The 15,680-nt window shown below is 37.3% G+C and overlaps 1 protein-coding gene across 1 annotated transcript in view; it reads right to left on the minus strand.

Moving 5' to 3' along the window:
• Positions 1 to 10,053, minus strand: part of slc16a10 (solute carrier family 16 member 10) — a 39,074-nt gene extending 29,021 nt beyond the window's left edge. Inside the window, exon 1 of the mRNA XM_059513387.1 lies at positions 9,728 to 10,053. Coding sequence (XP_059369370.1) covers positions 9,728 to 9,956 — 229 coding nt within the window. The 5' untranslated portion in view covers positions 9,957 to 10,053. The remainder of the gene's footprint in view (positions 1 to 9,727) is intronic.
• Between the last annotated feature and the right edge of the window lie 5,627 nt (positions 10,054 to 15,680).

Raw genomic sequence — 15,680 nt, forward strand, 5'->3', positions numbered from 1 at the left:
TCGTTCCCGTGTTTACCTTACCTGTTTATCTGCAGGAACCTTCACCTAAAGCGTGTGTAAACACAGATCAAGTGCTCTGTTGACCATTAACTCACATGTGCGGCAGTGCACGTCTTATCTGTCACCAACTGCACCTGCTTCACTGCAGACATAACCAAGGCCAGACTCTGCTGCTTATAGGAAGGAGGAACTGTGGAGGAACTGGACACTGTGGACACGTCCTGTTCAACGTCTACTTCCATAAACAAATTCACAGAGAATATCCAAGAAGACAAGGGCTGAGCTCACAACACAAAATATGGCTGGACTGACAGACCTTTCTTCTTATGTGTCAAGGTAAAGTCAATAAAAGATGCCCAGGCAGAGTTTCTACAGGTTCGACAACAATCAGCCTCAAACACCCACTGCTGCATGCACAACACACACACACTCACAGACACAAATATACAAAAATACACACACACACACACACAAGCACACACATTCTCAGTCTCTCTCTCTCACACACACACAAGCTACTGACCTCCCATCTACTGCACTTCATAAAAAATACATCAGACTGATTATAATAAACGTTTTTATAATTAGACTATATCGGCTAGCTCTTTGTCAGTCACACATAAATAAAACAGGTCGGATTTCTGCACTCAAAAAAAATCATGGTTTACAGCTTTTTATTAACTATTTACATCAAATTTATTCCATTTAAATAATGTATGCATGAAATTAGCATTTTTTAATTTGCATGCATTTTTACTTAAAGTTAGTTCCATTTAAATTCACATTTTTATTTGGTTTAAACTGTTAAGAATAATAAAAAAATGAAAAACAGTTTTCTGAAACATGAAGATGGTTAAATGTGGAAACTGTGGAACAGGCAATATTCACTTGCATACATACAAATAAGATTTATTGATGATAAATATTATATATATATAGCTGGTTATTGTGTATTTAAACACATTTACTTTATTCATACAATTACAGAAATCTGACCCGTTTCATTTATGTATAGCTGACAAATATGCATCATATTAAGTTTATTAGTTTATGTTAAAACTGTGTAATCCAATTCACTGAAACCGGGGCCATTTTGATACTCTTAAAACAGTACCGGTGCCTAAACGGTATCTGAACTGATAAAAAAAAAAAAAATGGAGCCACAAAAAACTATGGATAACATTAAAAAAAATATTTTTTTAAAAATCCATAGCTTTCACACACTCCTTGGATGCTCTCATTTCCCAAGCTTCCCTTACTCTAAGCCTAATAAAAGTATTTTATGATCTGGGTCATAACAGTTTCTACTGTATCTCTGTCAATCACTCTTATATTTAGTTAAAATGAGTACTGTCTGTCACTGAAAGACTGTATGGTCATTCTTTATAAAGTAGTAAGTGTTGGAGACATGACCACAGTTCTTCTGTATTTAGTTTGTCTCAGTTTCATCTGTTTCTTTATGTAATCACAGACGGATTCGATGATGGTGAGATCAGATGTTAGATTGTTGTCAGACTGCTTGTGCATTAAAAAATCTCACTAGATTATTATTAACATGAATGGCAAAATGAATGTTTGGAAATGTAAACTGATATTTTATACTGACACACTACAGCAAAATATATAAATAACTGGCCGAACGCCATTCTTTCGGGTGAAAATACTAACGTGCCCAAGACTTTTGCACAGTAGTGTATGTATAAAGTACATATGATAAATTAAGTATATTTAAATAAGTGTAATTAAAGTATGCGTTCATATGTGTTAAGGGCTAGATTTTCGCTGGAGGAAACAACTGTGGTGTGTTGAGCGGTGAACAGTGAAAACTTTACAGTAGATGAGAAACCGACTGCTCCCTCGTGACCTTTTGTAAACTGTATTTATGACAAAGAACTGCACACATACAGATATTCTAACAATCTATCGATAAACACACCTTGTGTCCTCTGTCTCTGTTTGAGTCCACTCGTGCTGCTCCGCCGCGGTCTGCGGATTGAAGAGCGCGCTGAAAGACGGGGAGGAGACCGGTCTGACGCTGGTTTCATATGAAATTTAAGGGGCCTGACTCTGAGGCGATCGCAAATTTGTGTGCAGTTTATGGAGCTAAATGCTACAGCCCCGCTAATAAAGCCAGGAGATGCACATGCTTCTTGTGTAAATTTGGGAGAACCAGGACAAATATTTCAATTGATCGCTCAGACATTTAAGAGGCACCGAAATCTGCGTTCTGATTCGGTTCGGTGCACACCGGTTCCATAGGTGCCATATTGTTTGGGATTCATCTGGGTTATGAACCTAGTTAATTAGATGATTAGTTGGTTGTGTTTCTCCCACTGTGTGAGTTTGTGTGTCTCATACTATCAGATATTGTGTTCCATTAATGAGGTGCGATAAAGATCTTCTAGAGAAAGTGCTTTGGAAGCATTCAGTCACTAAGACGTGTTTGACCAAGACGGCAAATGAACCGAGCCGACATCAGTCTGCTGAAGCTGGGAAACAGTTCTTTACTTCTTTGAATGACTGGAGATGGATGGGCCCAGCGACAGCCCAGTGTCTGGTGTTGTGTCTTATCTCTGCATCATGACTGCACTGATAACAGCACTGCATGCAGTACACACACACATGAAACCTGTTTCTCTGCTCATGAATGCTGGGATGTCATGACTGACTGAGACTGAGCTATGCGTGTCGACATTGAAAACACCAGTACACCACTGAAACTGCACCAAACAGCACCAGCATGCTGCCCAGTCACTTATAATAAACATCACAACTAATTACTATCACAGTTAACACGTCTAACTTCCACATCTGCATCCCAATGGCAAAATCAGACTAAAGCACAGTCTGAAAGAAAACGGGCTAATGCTTACAGAAAAACGCTTACAAAAAAATCTGAAAAAAATGTTTAAACTTTAGGCCCTGTCCACACGGACACGGGTATTTTTATAACCGTGACTTTTTTTACGCGGTTCGGCCTTTCGTCCACATGAAAACGCAGTTTCAGGGCACCGAAACCGAACATTTTTGAAAACTACGGCCAGGGTGAGCATTTTCAGAAACGCCGGTTGCAGTGTTGTCGTGTGGACAGTATAACCGGGGTTTTTGCCTTGCGACGTCAGAGCGTGCGCCGTGCGATGCTGACTGCAGCTGATTGGCCAAGGTGACTTTACAATTTGGGTTATATCGCCGCCTGCTGGTGTGGCATGCTCTTGACAGCGCTTGATAGCACGTTTTTGCGTTTTCATGTGGACGGGATTTTTTTTTAAACGCAGGAGGAAAAACTCCGGTTATAAAAATACCCGTGTCCGTGTGGACTAGGCCTTAGAAAACAGGACTTCTCACTGAAAATGGACAAGCCTAAAAAGCAAGCGCTTTCATTCCTCTGTCAAAATCAAAAGCAGTGCTGGGGAAATGTACTTTTTACAGTAATGAATTACTCCATAAAGTAACTAATTGCATTACTTAGTTAATATTTATGGAAGGTAATATGTTATGTTCATTTTTTGCTACTTTCTGTCACCTGGGCTGGGCTTACTTATTTACAAAAATAAAATCAAAAGGTTATATTTTTGACAAATTTAAAGACACAAAAAGTGAAATGAATGAGCCTCAATCAGAAGGAAGTGTCTCTCAACACAGGACAGTAGAGATATCAGTGAATAACAAAGTGTTACTTAATTGAGAAAGTACTTCGATTTTTAGTTGAAAATGTAAAAGTATAGTGTTACTATAGTTAAAGAGTAATCTGATTACGTAACTGGTGTTACCCCCAAGGCTGCTCAAAAGACTTTTAGAAGTTAGTTTATTCCAGGTTGGACTGAATCTGGGCTGAATTATTATTATGATGATTATGATTCTACATCCTGCAGTTACTGTATAATTCAATGTGTCTGAGACAGGAACGAGGAGAACGGAGAAACCAGACACACGTCTAACATCATTAGTCACATCATCTTCCCAGCAGAAATCTCATTTCCCACTCGAACTGTATTGTGGGATGTCTGTGAGCATCATGACACAAGACTGGCCAAGACAAGCAGTCATGCTCACACAGGCCTCATGGACTCACAGGAGCTTCAAGACTGATCTGAAGGACTTGAGTAGGATGGATGTGTGCCTTGCTAAACCGTTGCTAAGGCGCTTCGAGTGAGTTTATGGCAGGTCTGTCGTGTGTGCGTTTGTTTGAACTGTTTGACAAACATGAGACTCTGAACATCAAGTCAAAGTCAGACTTATTTGCACAAAACACTTTGTTGCAAAGCAGCTTTACAGAAAATCACAATGTTAATGTTTATACTGTTTCCATGCCTTATAGTGCTGATCTTTGCATCTTTCTATTCTTCAAATAATCCTGAACAAAATGTGCTCAACTGTGTTCAACACTGATAATGATCAGAAATGTTTCTTGAGCAGCAAATCATCATATTGTCATGATTTCTGAAGATCATGTGACACTGAAGACTGGAGGAATGATGCTGAAAATACAGCGGAGCATCACAGAAATACATTACACTTTAACACAGATTCACACAGAAAACAGCTGTTTTAAACAGTACAAATATTTCACAATATTACTGCTTTTGTTGTATTTTAGATCAAATAAGATAAGTTAATAAGAGTAATTAGTAAGGTAGAACTTAAAGTTCTTTAAAAAAAACCTTAACAAGTAGGCACTGGTCACGAGCGTCAGGCAGGAAAGGTTTACTGAACGACGACTGCTCAGGTCAGCTGCTCATGGCAGGATGTTAATGACTTTAACAGATTTCTGCCGAGAGCACATCAAGCACTCTGAGCACAGCAAGCTTCATTACAGTCACAATGTCCTGCTGGGCTTCTGCAGATCTTCTACAGAGCTCCAGGACTTCTTCAAAACCAACTGGAAACGGAAGGAATAAATTGTGCACAATACATCGATATGGTTTCTAAATGCAAATATCTTCTATTAGCAATGCTTCAAAGATGTTAATATATATATATAAAAAAAAAATTTTCAATAGAGCTCCATATTTGATTTTACAAAAAAGCTCTTTTCAAACACTAGTTGAAAAGAATATGGAAATAACTTTATCTCTTGCAGTGCAAAGTCATAAAGATTCAAGATACATTCACTGGAGAAATAAAATTACACTCTTAATTAAAAATGAAGGTGCTTCACAATGATGTCAAAAAGAACCTGTTTTATCTAAATGGTTTCATAAAGAACCTTAAACATCTGAAGAACCTTTACGTTTCATAAAAGCGTCTTTGTGGCTAACGAGGTTCTTCAGATTATAAAAAGGTCAGAAAGAGATGCTTCTTTATGGAACCAAAAATGGTTCTTCTGTGGCATCGCTGTCAAGCACCTTTTAATGCACCTTTATTTTTAAGAGTGTACATAAAATGAGTCTTGTTTTCTGAGGTATTGATCAAAGTGAAGTGAGTTTATGCTTGAAGCAAGAATATATATCTGGCAATGTAAAAATCAACTTCACTGAATGGTAAACACATTTTCATACCCAATATCAGATATTTGTTTTTGTTTAAAGCAATAACAATAACTCAACAATTACAACATTTCGGCTCATAAATGCATCCAGCTCTGCTCCTCTCTTGGTATAACTACAGTGAACATGATTTCACCAAGAACAATGTGTTCCTGGATCAACATACCAGTCAACATCAGAACTGAAGGAAAAGTTTTCAAGAAATGTCAGTTTTAGGCTTACAGTCAGGGTTAGGTGCTTCTACACTCATTTCCCTCTGATTTTAGGAATAAATGAAGGTTAGGGTTAGTTCAGGGGTAGGGACTGAGTTAGGTCTGTATTTCTGGACAGTAATGTTGATCCAGGAACATGTCTTACTTGGTAAAATCACAGCGACTGTATGACTGTCATGGAATGTGAACATGGGGCTAGTTGTCACAGTTTCTCTGTCAGTGCTTGACCAAAACTGTCTGAAATGGGACTGAGCCTGTCCTCTGAACTAGATCTGCATCATCATCTCTCTGCTCTTCATCATTAGATCCAGTGACTGACACACACATATGAACTCAATGCTTGAAGTGTTTTCTAAGGGCAATGTCGAGTCAAAGCAAGAGTTTGCATGCAGATTTTATTTCTGCTGGCCAGAACAATGATTTATCATCTTTAATGTCATAATAATACCATCCACGGGTTGTTTTGTGCTTCACAGAGCTTGAGCTGAAAAGCCTATAGTAGATCCCCATATTGTCACAACACACGTTAATATTTTCCTGGACTAGGTTTTCTTGCAGGTCTGTGCCTATTTGTGACCCTGGACCTTAAGTCTTGAGTCTCTGGGGTATATTTGTAGCAACAGCCAACAACACAATGTATGGGTCAAAATTATACATTTCTCTTTTATGTCAAAATCATTAGGACATTAAGTAAAGTCCCATGAAGATATTTTCTAAATGTCCTACCGTAAATATATCAGAACTTAATTTTTGATTAGTAATATGCATTGCTAAGAGCTTCATTTGAACAACTTAGTTGTATGAGTGTCTTAGTGTAAGACACTATCATATAGACGAGCACAAAGTTTACATTAAAGAGAGAAAGATAAATAAATAAATAAATAAACACAAATAAAAAACAAAAAACAAAACAACAACACAAAAACAAGGAGCAAGGATGAAACCAAAATTGTAGTCAAAATCTAAAAAAAATTAAAATAACAGATATTTTGACAAAGAGAAACATAACCTTTCAGATTTTCTATTAAGTGTTTTGAGGCATTTTAAGCTCTGAAACATTTTAACAAACTCGCATAAAAAAATATTGAAGGAAGGTTTACATTTTTTGCATTTACAAGTATGTATATGATATTTACCCATCAACAAAACAAAATTCACAACATCAGAGAAGGATGAATTTAAATCACATTTAAAAAAGAGCACATCTTGCTGGGTTATAGGAGAAACTGTCTCCATTTTTACTGACAACCAGCTATGTATATCAAACCAAAATTTAGAAGAAACCTCACAATAAAAGAAAAGGTGATCAAGTGTTTCAGGAAATGAAGAGCAGAAACCACAAGGATCTACATCGAAATGAAATCGTTTTTGTATAAAGTCACTAACTGGATATATCCTAAACATAATTTTATAATGAGTCTCCTTGACCTTTGGAGCAACTGGGTAAACCATATAACGGGTAAAAGCTTTGTGCTTTACTGAGGTTTCAACATCTCCCAAAAAATAACATTTATAATCACCAGTGATGATATGTTTAAGTTCTTAATAAATAAGTTTGTTGTTACACTTATGGTCTAAAAGGTCAACATTACATATTTTCAAAGAGGGAAGAGAAACTACTGGTCTAGATAAAAGATCAGAAAAACTGCTTTGGATTATTCTTAACAATCCAGTAGGTATAGCATACATACCTTATTATAACCTTTTAATGTAATTTTAACTCTGTGTTTATTAATGAAATCAATATAAGATAAGAAAAAGCCATTATCATCTAACAAATCATGAATAAAAATAATACCTTGACTATACCAATCACTTTTAAACAGAGATTTTCTATTAACAATTACAACCCTATTATTCCAAAGAGTGGAGTTGTGAGGGGAAAAGTTATGGGTAAATATCATTTTCCAAAAAAACATTACTTGTTTATGAAAATTAGATACCTTCAGAGGAATTTTACAAGGGTCGAGATCACATCTCAACACAAAATCAAGGCCGCCAATTTTTTTTAAAAATGTGGTTAGGAATATGGTACCATATCGAGTGCGTCTTTGTTAAACACTCTTTCAACCATTTTATTCTGAATGTACCAAGAAGAGATTCAAAGTCAATGGCTCTCAAACCTCCATGTTCATACTCTTTTACCATATGAAATTTACGTAAATAATGTGTTTTATTTTTCCAAATAAATTTAAATAAGATTGAATTCACCGATTTAATTACTCTCGGGGCAGTATACAAGGCTTGAGATAAGTAAATGAGTTTGGATATTCCCTCAGTTTTAGTTAAGAGAATTCTACCCAATATAGATAGGTCTCGAGATAACCAATGATTTAAGGATTTTTTCATACTTTCTACTTTAGAGTTAAAATTTGAGTGTTCTCTATTAACAACATTATTTGTAATCATAACCCCTAAATACTTAACCTCCTTTTTTACTGGAATGCCCTCTATAAAGTCTAAATTACAATTATGGATTGCCATTAGTTCACATTTTTTAAAGTTTAGAGTCAGGCCTGATGCCTTTGAGAAAACAGAATTTTTTTCAATAACTAATGGAAGTACCTCTTTATTTTGAAGAAATAAAAGAGTGTCATCTGCAAATTGGCTTATAGTAAAGGTTCGGCCAAGAATGTCTATGCCTATATTATCATCAAAATTTTTAATGAATAAAGACATAAGTTCAACTGCAAGATTAAAAAGTAATGGTGAGACAGGGCATCCCTGACGAATTCCTCGTTTAATTTGGATTTTGGGTGATAAACCAACATTAAGAGAAACACTACTAAAAATATCATTATAAAACATGGAAATTACTTTACAAAACATAGGGCCAAAACCAAAAGTTTCTAAAGATCTAAACAAAAAAGAGTGTTCAAGGGTATCAAATGCCTTGAAGAAATCTAGAAATAGAAGTAAGCTTGTCTGAGGAATTAAAAAGTTATAATCAAGCATATCAAGAACTAGTCTAATATGACTGTGAATACTTCTCCCTTTGATAAAAGCCGATTGTGTTTCACTGATAATTTCACCAATACCCTTTTTTAGTCTATTTGCAAAAACATGAGAGAGCAATTTGAAATCATTACATAAAAGAGTTATCGGTCTCCAATTGTCTAAAAATAATTCGACTTTGGAGCTAGAATAATTAAACCGTGCTTCATTGATGGAGATAATTCAGCTTTATCTATACATTCCTTTAGTGCTTCAAAAACTAAAATTCTTATTTCGTGCCAAAAATGTTTATATAATTCTACTGTGATGCCATCAATACCTGGCGACTTTCCATTAGACATTTGCTTTATAGCAGTGTCTAATTCTGAAATCTCAATGTCAGCATCCATCATATTTCTAAAATCAGAGTCAATAATAGAGGCTCTATCTTTTAAAAAGGAAAAGAAAAGATCACAATCGCTTTCTGAATATTTAGCTTTATATAAATCATTATAGAAGGAATATATGTAGTCATCAATTAGTGTTTTATCTTGGCTTATACAATTATCAATGCTAAGTCTACTAATAGTTTTCAAAGCTTGTTTTTGTTTTTCTAAATTAAAGAAATATGAAGAATTTTTTTTTTTTTTTTTTTTTTGAACAACTTTAAAGATGATTTTCTCAGTATTTAGATTTTTGTGCATCCTCAGATTCCAGATTTACAAATAGTTGTATCTCAGACAAATATTGTCCTCCGAACAAACCATACATCAATGAAGAGATGATTTATTCAGCTTTCACATGATGTGTACATCTCAATTTAAAACAAAATAAATAAAAATAAATTACCCTTAAGAGTAGACTGGTTTAGTGCACCTGGGTCACATATGATATGATCTGACTTTCGAAAATAAATAAACCTTAATAAACATGTCCTGTGACAGCAAGCTATAAATATGACGCGATTTCCTGTCATTAAAGCACCGTACTTTCTTCAGTTTCGAAAGTAGGCAAAGCGGTGTAATGTTTCACTTCTCCCCACACACACACACACACACACACACACGTGGCTCGCTCGCTCTCCTGCGGTATTACCTGTTTTAAAGCGGAGGTCATCGTCGGTCTCGGAGCCGAACTCTTTCAGCAGAGACACGAACAGGATACCGAACGCGTTCTGGATACCGAACACCGACCCGTTGCACCACATCGAGGCCAGCATCACCACCCAGCCCCAGCCGCCCTCCGGGGGGTCCGTCTCCCGCTTCTCCTCTGGCTCCTCCGGGGCACCTGGAGCGGGCTCTGGCTCTGACGCAGTCTCCGTCATGCTGGTCCGGTCTGAATGCGGAGAGAGAGCTGAGAGACCCGCTGATGATCTTTCACTAGAGTTACTCACCCACTCACTGAATGACTGCTGCTGTTGCTATAAATACAGTTCGGGCAGCAGAGGCGGGGCTCCAGCGGGATCAGATGAGTCTCCTGTGCTTCACACTGAATAAAACACACGAGCATCAGCTCCAGCACAGCAATACGAGTACAGACTGAGTGACTCCTGCAGCTGGACTGCATCGGCCTGCGTCACACACACACACACACACACACACACACAAAACGTCTCTGGTTACTATCATAACCTCGGATTCCTGAGAGTGGGTATCAGACATCACAGTTTTTCTCCGCTTGTGGGAATCCTTCCCTTCCAACTTCTCCTTAAGTCCTTTTGGCTCACACCAGTCCAAATGACTGGCAAACTGTCGCGAAGTATGCAAATACTGACGAGCTCCAGAGGCAGTATAAAATGTGGTGCACGTAACAATTGTGTCAGAATGTGATATGAACGCTGCTCTGCTGGTCGAGGGGCGAGCACGACGAACTCCAGGATGTCCAGTTCCCGCTCTCAGGGAACCGAGGATAAACCACCGAACATTTATAACCCAGGTACAGTAAATTTGCATGTCTGGTTGGTATAACATAGCGCTGAGAACAGGGATGAAGCAACAACAACAACAACAGTATTGTGAGGGGGCTGCACAAGACCAGGCAAAACATTTTATGAGAAAAAATATATTATTTCTTTATGTTATTACATCGTTTGGACCGTAAACTTTAGAGAATTGAAAAATCCTAAATAATAATAATGTAAAAATTATATTTCATTCATATGTTATGCTACGTCCTTTGTACAGAACATCGGGACTTAATTCTTAAAAAAAAAAAAAAAAAAAAAAAAAATAGAAAAAAACACATGAATGAACATGCACAGGCAAAAACAATTGATTTTTTTTTTAAATCCCCAATATTTTTTTTTTTTACCAAACTTTGTATAAAGATAATTCTCAACCATGTGTTATAACAGAACAGTTTTATATAAAAAAATGTATTCATGCAAAATGCGTGTAAAATGGCCATAAACAGGTTTTCTCATTATATATAATGCATCTAATTATATTTGCATATTAGTGTGGTTTTGCATATTAGTGTGTTCATTTGTTGCGTCTCCCAAAATGAAAATTAACATGCTTTTAGTCCTCATATGAGGACATGTATGAAATCATTATCCTGTTTCATAAGAGAAAGTCATATTTTTATTTGAAACCCTATTACATTTTCCTGTGATGTTGATTTATGAAACAATTTAAATGATAATTACAAAATATTTTATATATATATCCAAAACAGTGTCTAAATTAATATCAGACATATTTAAGGAGACCAAGGAGAGAGAGTGGTCATGGTGAAACCTCCAAACATTTAGTGTCTCTGAAAAGCCCTGAATGTGCTCTGTACAGGGCATCCAGACTTATAGAGAAAATATAATGTCCTCATATGAGGATGCAGGGTCTCAGGAGGTTAAGAAGCATAACATGATGATGGTAGCACAAAGTGAATCAGACACTGAATAACAGGAACCTGCACTGAGTACAGGGCAGACAACAGCAATAACATAGAAGACTGTCCAGAGTAATAACTGTGCAAGGCAGCATAACACACATGAATAGAGGTGGTGAGCGTGATTTCACCAAGTACTGTACAACATGTTCCTAGATCAACATCATTTTTGATTCTGGAACAACATTCCAATTAACCAATCAGAATTGAGATATAACTGTTCAGGAAATATCTGTTTTAGGCTTAAAATACAGGTTAGGTGCTTCTACGCCATTGTTAATCAGCTATAATTTCTCACTGATTTTAGGAATAAATTCTGGGTAGGGTTAGGTTTAGTGGTAGGAATTGGGTTAAGTCTATATTTTTGGACAATAATGTTGATCCAGGATCATCAAAAGATGTTGATCCAGGAACATGTCTTTGTCTTACTTGGCAAAATCACGGCGACCGATGGAGGTAGCATAAATGTGAATCAAGCACTCACCAACAGCACTCGGGAAGCTATGGACTGGATGTCCAGCTTGTTAAATATCCTGAATAGACATACGTCTTGACCAACCCCAGGAGGAAGCTATAGCTCTTGTTGAGTGGGTCCTAATGTGATAAGGACATTCCAAATCTTGGTTCGTATAAGCAGCCATGATAGCGTCCCCCATCCAGTGGGAAAGTCTCTGTTCTGACATGGCCCCGCCCTTCATACAACCACCATAGCACACGATAAAGCTGGTCAGTCTGCCGAAAGAACGGTTAATGTAGATCCTCAAAGACCTGACGGGGCACACCGAATCTGAATGTCAGCATCACGCAGGGTCGATGACTCCGAAGACAGGGCAGACAGCAAAACAGTCTGCACTCTGAAGGGAGTAGATAACAATTTAGGCACGTAACCCAGTCTCAGCAGGAGAATGACAATGCAGTCACCAGGCCCAAGGCAAATACCATCGCTGTCCACACAAAATGCTTGTAAATCTCCTATGTGCTTAGCCGAAGTGAGGGCAAGAAGAAGTCTTGAGAGATAGCAATGGATGCCAAAGTCTCGAATGTGGCTGGGATAGAGCTCTTAACAACACCACCTCTAGGTCCCTGGGAGGGACTGAAGGTGGATGTAAGGGGTGCAATCTCCTTGCGCCCTTAAAACTCACCACCAGCGCATGCCTACCGATCGATTGAACAAAATGACGCAATAGTGGTCACATAGAATTTGAGTGTTAACAGCAGACATCCATTATCCAGCCTGTACTGTAGAAAACGCAGAACATCTGATACGGAGCAAGTCGCCAGGTCGACGTGAACATCATGGCACCATTTCACAAACACTCCCAATTACAGAGCATACAAACGCCAACATTATTTTTTTTAAAGGTTTAATCACACAACATTTCTTCCATGTTTTAGTTTTAATAGTTAATCCCCTTTATTTACCAAAAAGTTAAGTTTGCTTAATTTTCAATAATTAAAAGATAAATTAAATTAATGTTTTATGTGTTTAATGTTTAATGTGCATCTCAGAAAATGCTTTATTTATACCCCAACTGAATGGCACTTAAATGCACTTAATTTATCTGTCAACTTTATTGTCATTGTTCACAGTAACTTACAAGTACAGACAGAGAAACAATGGGTAATAATTAAATGTTTCTTTTTGATGTATGCATTGCATTCTATGCATTTAAAAAATAACAATATTTTTTTTTGTAAAAAAGGAAACTTAGTTGTTCAATTTAAGAGACCCAGGAGTCTTATTTTATCTTGCATAATTAATATTGCACTTTAATTAAGCAAAAACACATTTTATCCGATTACTCGATTAATCAATGGAATTTTTGGTAGAATACTCGATTACTAAAATATTCGATAGCTACAGCCCTACCCCACACTGAATAAATCTGGGTTAGAAGTCCACACCCTCCATGGGACCCGAGATTCCAGCCATAACTGCAGCGGGTACATGTGTTGTAAACCCAGATTATATACCGCTGCTGCTGCTGCTGCCATGACTCCCAGCAGCCTCTGAAATTCATTCAAGTGAACAGAGCTGTCCAGTTTGAAATAACACAGAGAAGAGACAGGCATGCATCTCCACTGAGATTAAACACACTCTCAGATATGTTATGGACTGACTCAGGGCAAGAATGCTCTTCTGCATGTTGACACATAGCCCTAGGGACTCCAAGTGATGAAGCCATGTGTCTATAAGGCTGATTAGCATGTCCCATTAATGCGCTACAATCAGCCAATAGTCCAGATAGAGAATACACATCCTGCTCTCTCTGAGAAGAGCAAGAGCTGCATCCATGCACTTCAAGAAAGTACCTCAAAAGCAAACCTCAGAAAGCCCCTGTTATGCGGAGCTATTTGAATGTGAAAGTATTCATCCTTTAAGTCTACGGATGCAAACCAGTCCCTTGAACCATCTCTCTCTTCTCATCTATCTTTTAAAACCCACTCTCCATATGACTCAGAGGGAATTGCTCTATCGCTCCTTTCTCAAGCAGGCTGCATACCTCTTTTCACGCCGTTAAAACTGGGTGGTCTGTATCTGAACTGAAGGGTATATCAGAGCTCTCTCACACTGAGTAACCAGTACAAGACTCCAGGAATAGTTTTAACGTGCTCAGGAACTGACATAATGGCTTTAGCAGCTTGGTCATTGGATGCGCTGGTGAGTGCTGCGTGGCTATAACCTGTGTGGGTGGCGGCTCTGCGGTGCTTGAGGAGGATTTATTAAAGGAGTAGTTCACACAAAAATAAGAAAGAAACTCACCATCAACCCATCCCAGATGTAGATGAGTTTGTTTCTTCATCAAATTCATCAGAGAAATGTGTCATTGCATCAGTGTGTCATCGATGGATGCTCTGCAGTGGATGGGTGCCGTCAGAATGAGAGTCCAAACAGCTGATAAAAACATCACAATAATCCACAGCACTCCAGTCCATCAGCTAACACCTGGAGAAGACAAAAGATGAAACAAATCCAGCATTATATATTTATAATAACACTTCCTCCAGTATAAAAAGTGTTCTGGTCTGAATCAGGAGAGAAATCTGCACAGATCAAGCAGCGTTTTAACAGCTCTAAACAAATATGTGTCTGGATTTTGATGTGAGAGACAACAGGAGATGTACCTTTTCACTGGAGGAAGCTTTATTACAGACATGAAAGATAAAATGTCTTAATAAAGTATTTATTACAAACATGATATTGGTTTTCACTGCACAATTTAGTAATGTGGAATTTAAATTGATTGTTTCAGTACATGGCATGCCAATGGCATATATAAGTCTCTATGAGTCATTAAACCGATTCTTTCAAAGCACTATTCAAGGCCCTATTTTATAATGCAAAATTCTTGTCCTGTTCTGCCAATCTACTTTCATGGCATATACAGTATACTATAGGTTTTTTTATTCCTGGATGATTCAGTGCTTTGCCACTGGCATAACAATGTCATGCGCAATGTCATATCAATTTAAATATGCGTGTGTGTAATAATTAATGATTAAAAATAAAGATTAAGAAAAAGAACAAAATCCACATTACATTACACAGCATTAAATACGTTATTGAAGCACGTCCTAGATAAACACTGTGAATCCTCACCTATTAGTTAACAATCAGTACTTCAAAAATGCACAAGTGTAGACCGGGGCCAAACGTTCATGAGTTTCTGTTAGAATGAAACGACAGATACACTTTCAAGAAAACCTATCATATTGACTCAAGCATTTAACAACTATAAGTTGTGTATTACTTGCCAAACAAAATACTCCGCAAATTATAGCGATCACTAAGAAGTAAAGTCTTCACTCTGCCAACCAAGTACAGTCTGAGTCACTATGAACAAACAAGTTAAATAATGCTGACTGTTAATAATTAACTGATTATTAATTAATAATAATAATTAATGATTACAAATGAATAACTGATTAATAAATGGTTATATGTATTTTATCTGCTCCATAAGTAATTCAAGATATCTTACCCGAAATGTTTAAATATGTTGCTTGTTTTTCATCAACCGGTTGAAATTTATAGCAAGGTTGGCAGCCTCTGGCCATTTTTGTCCAGACAGAAACTGCACACAGGCTGAATGTGAATGTAAGTCTCTGTAAAACCCCTCTCTGACAGCAGGTGGCGCTTCTGGAGCCCGTAAACTCATGC

Source organism: Carassius carassius, chromosome 27 (genome assembly GCF_963082965.1).
Source record: "Carassius carassius chromosome 27, fCarCar2.1, whole genome shotgun sequence".
Classification (NCBI taxonomy): Eukaryota; Metazoa; Chordata; class Actinopteri; order Cypriniformes; family Cyprinidae; genus Carassius; species Carassius carassius.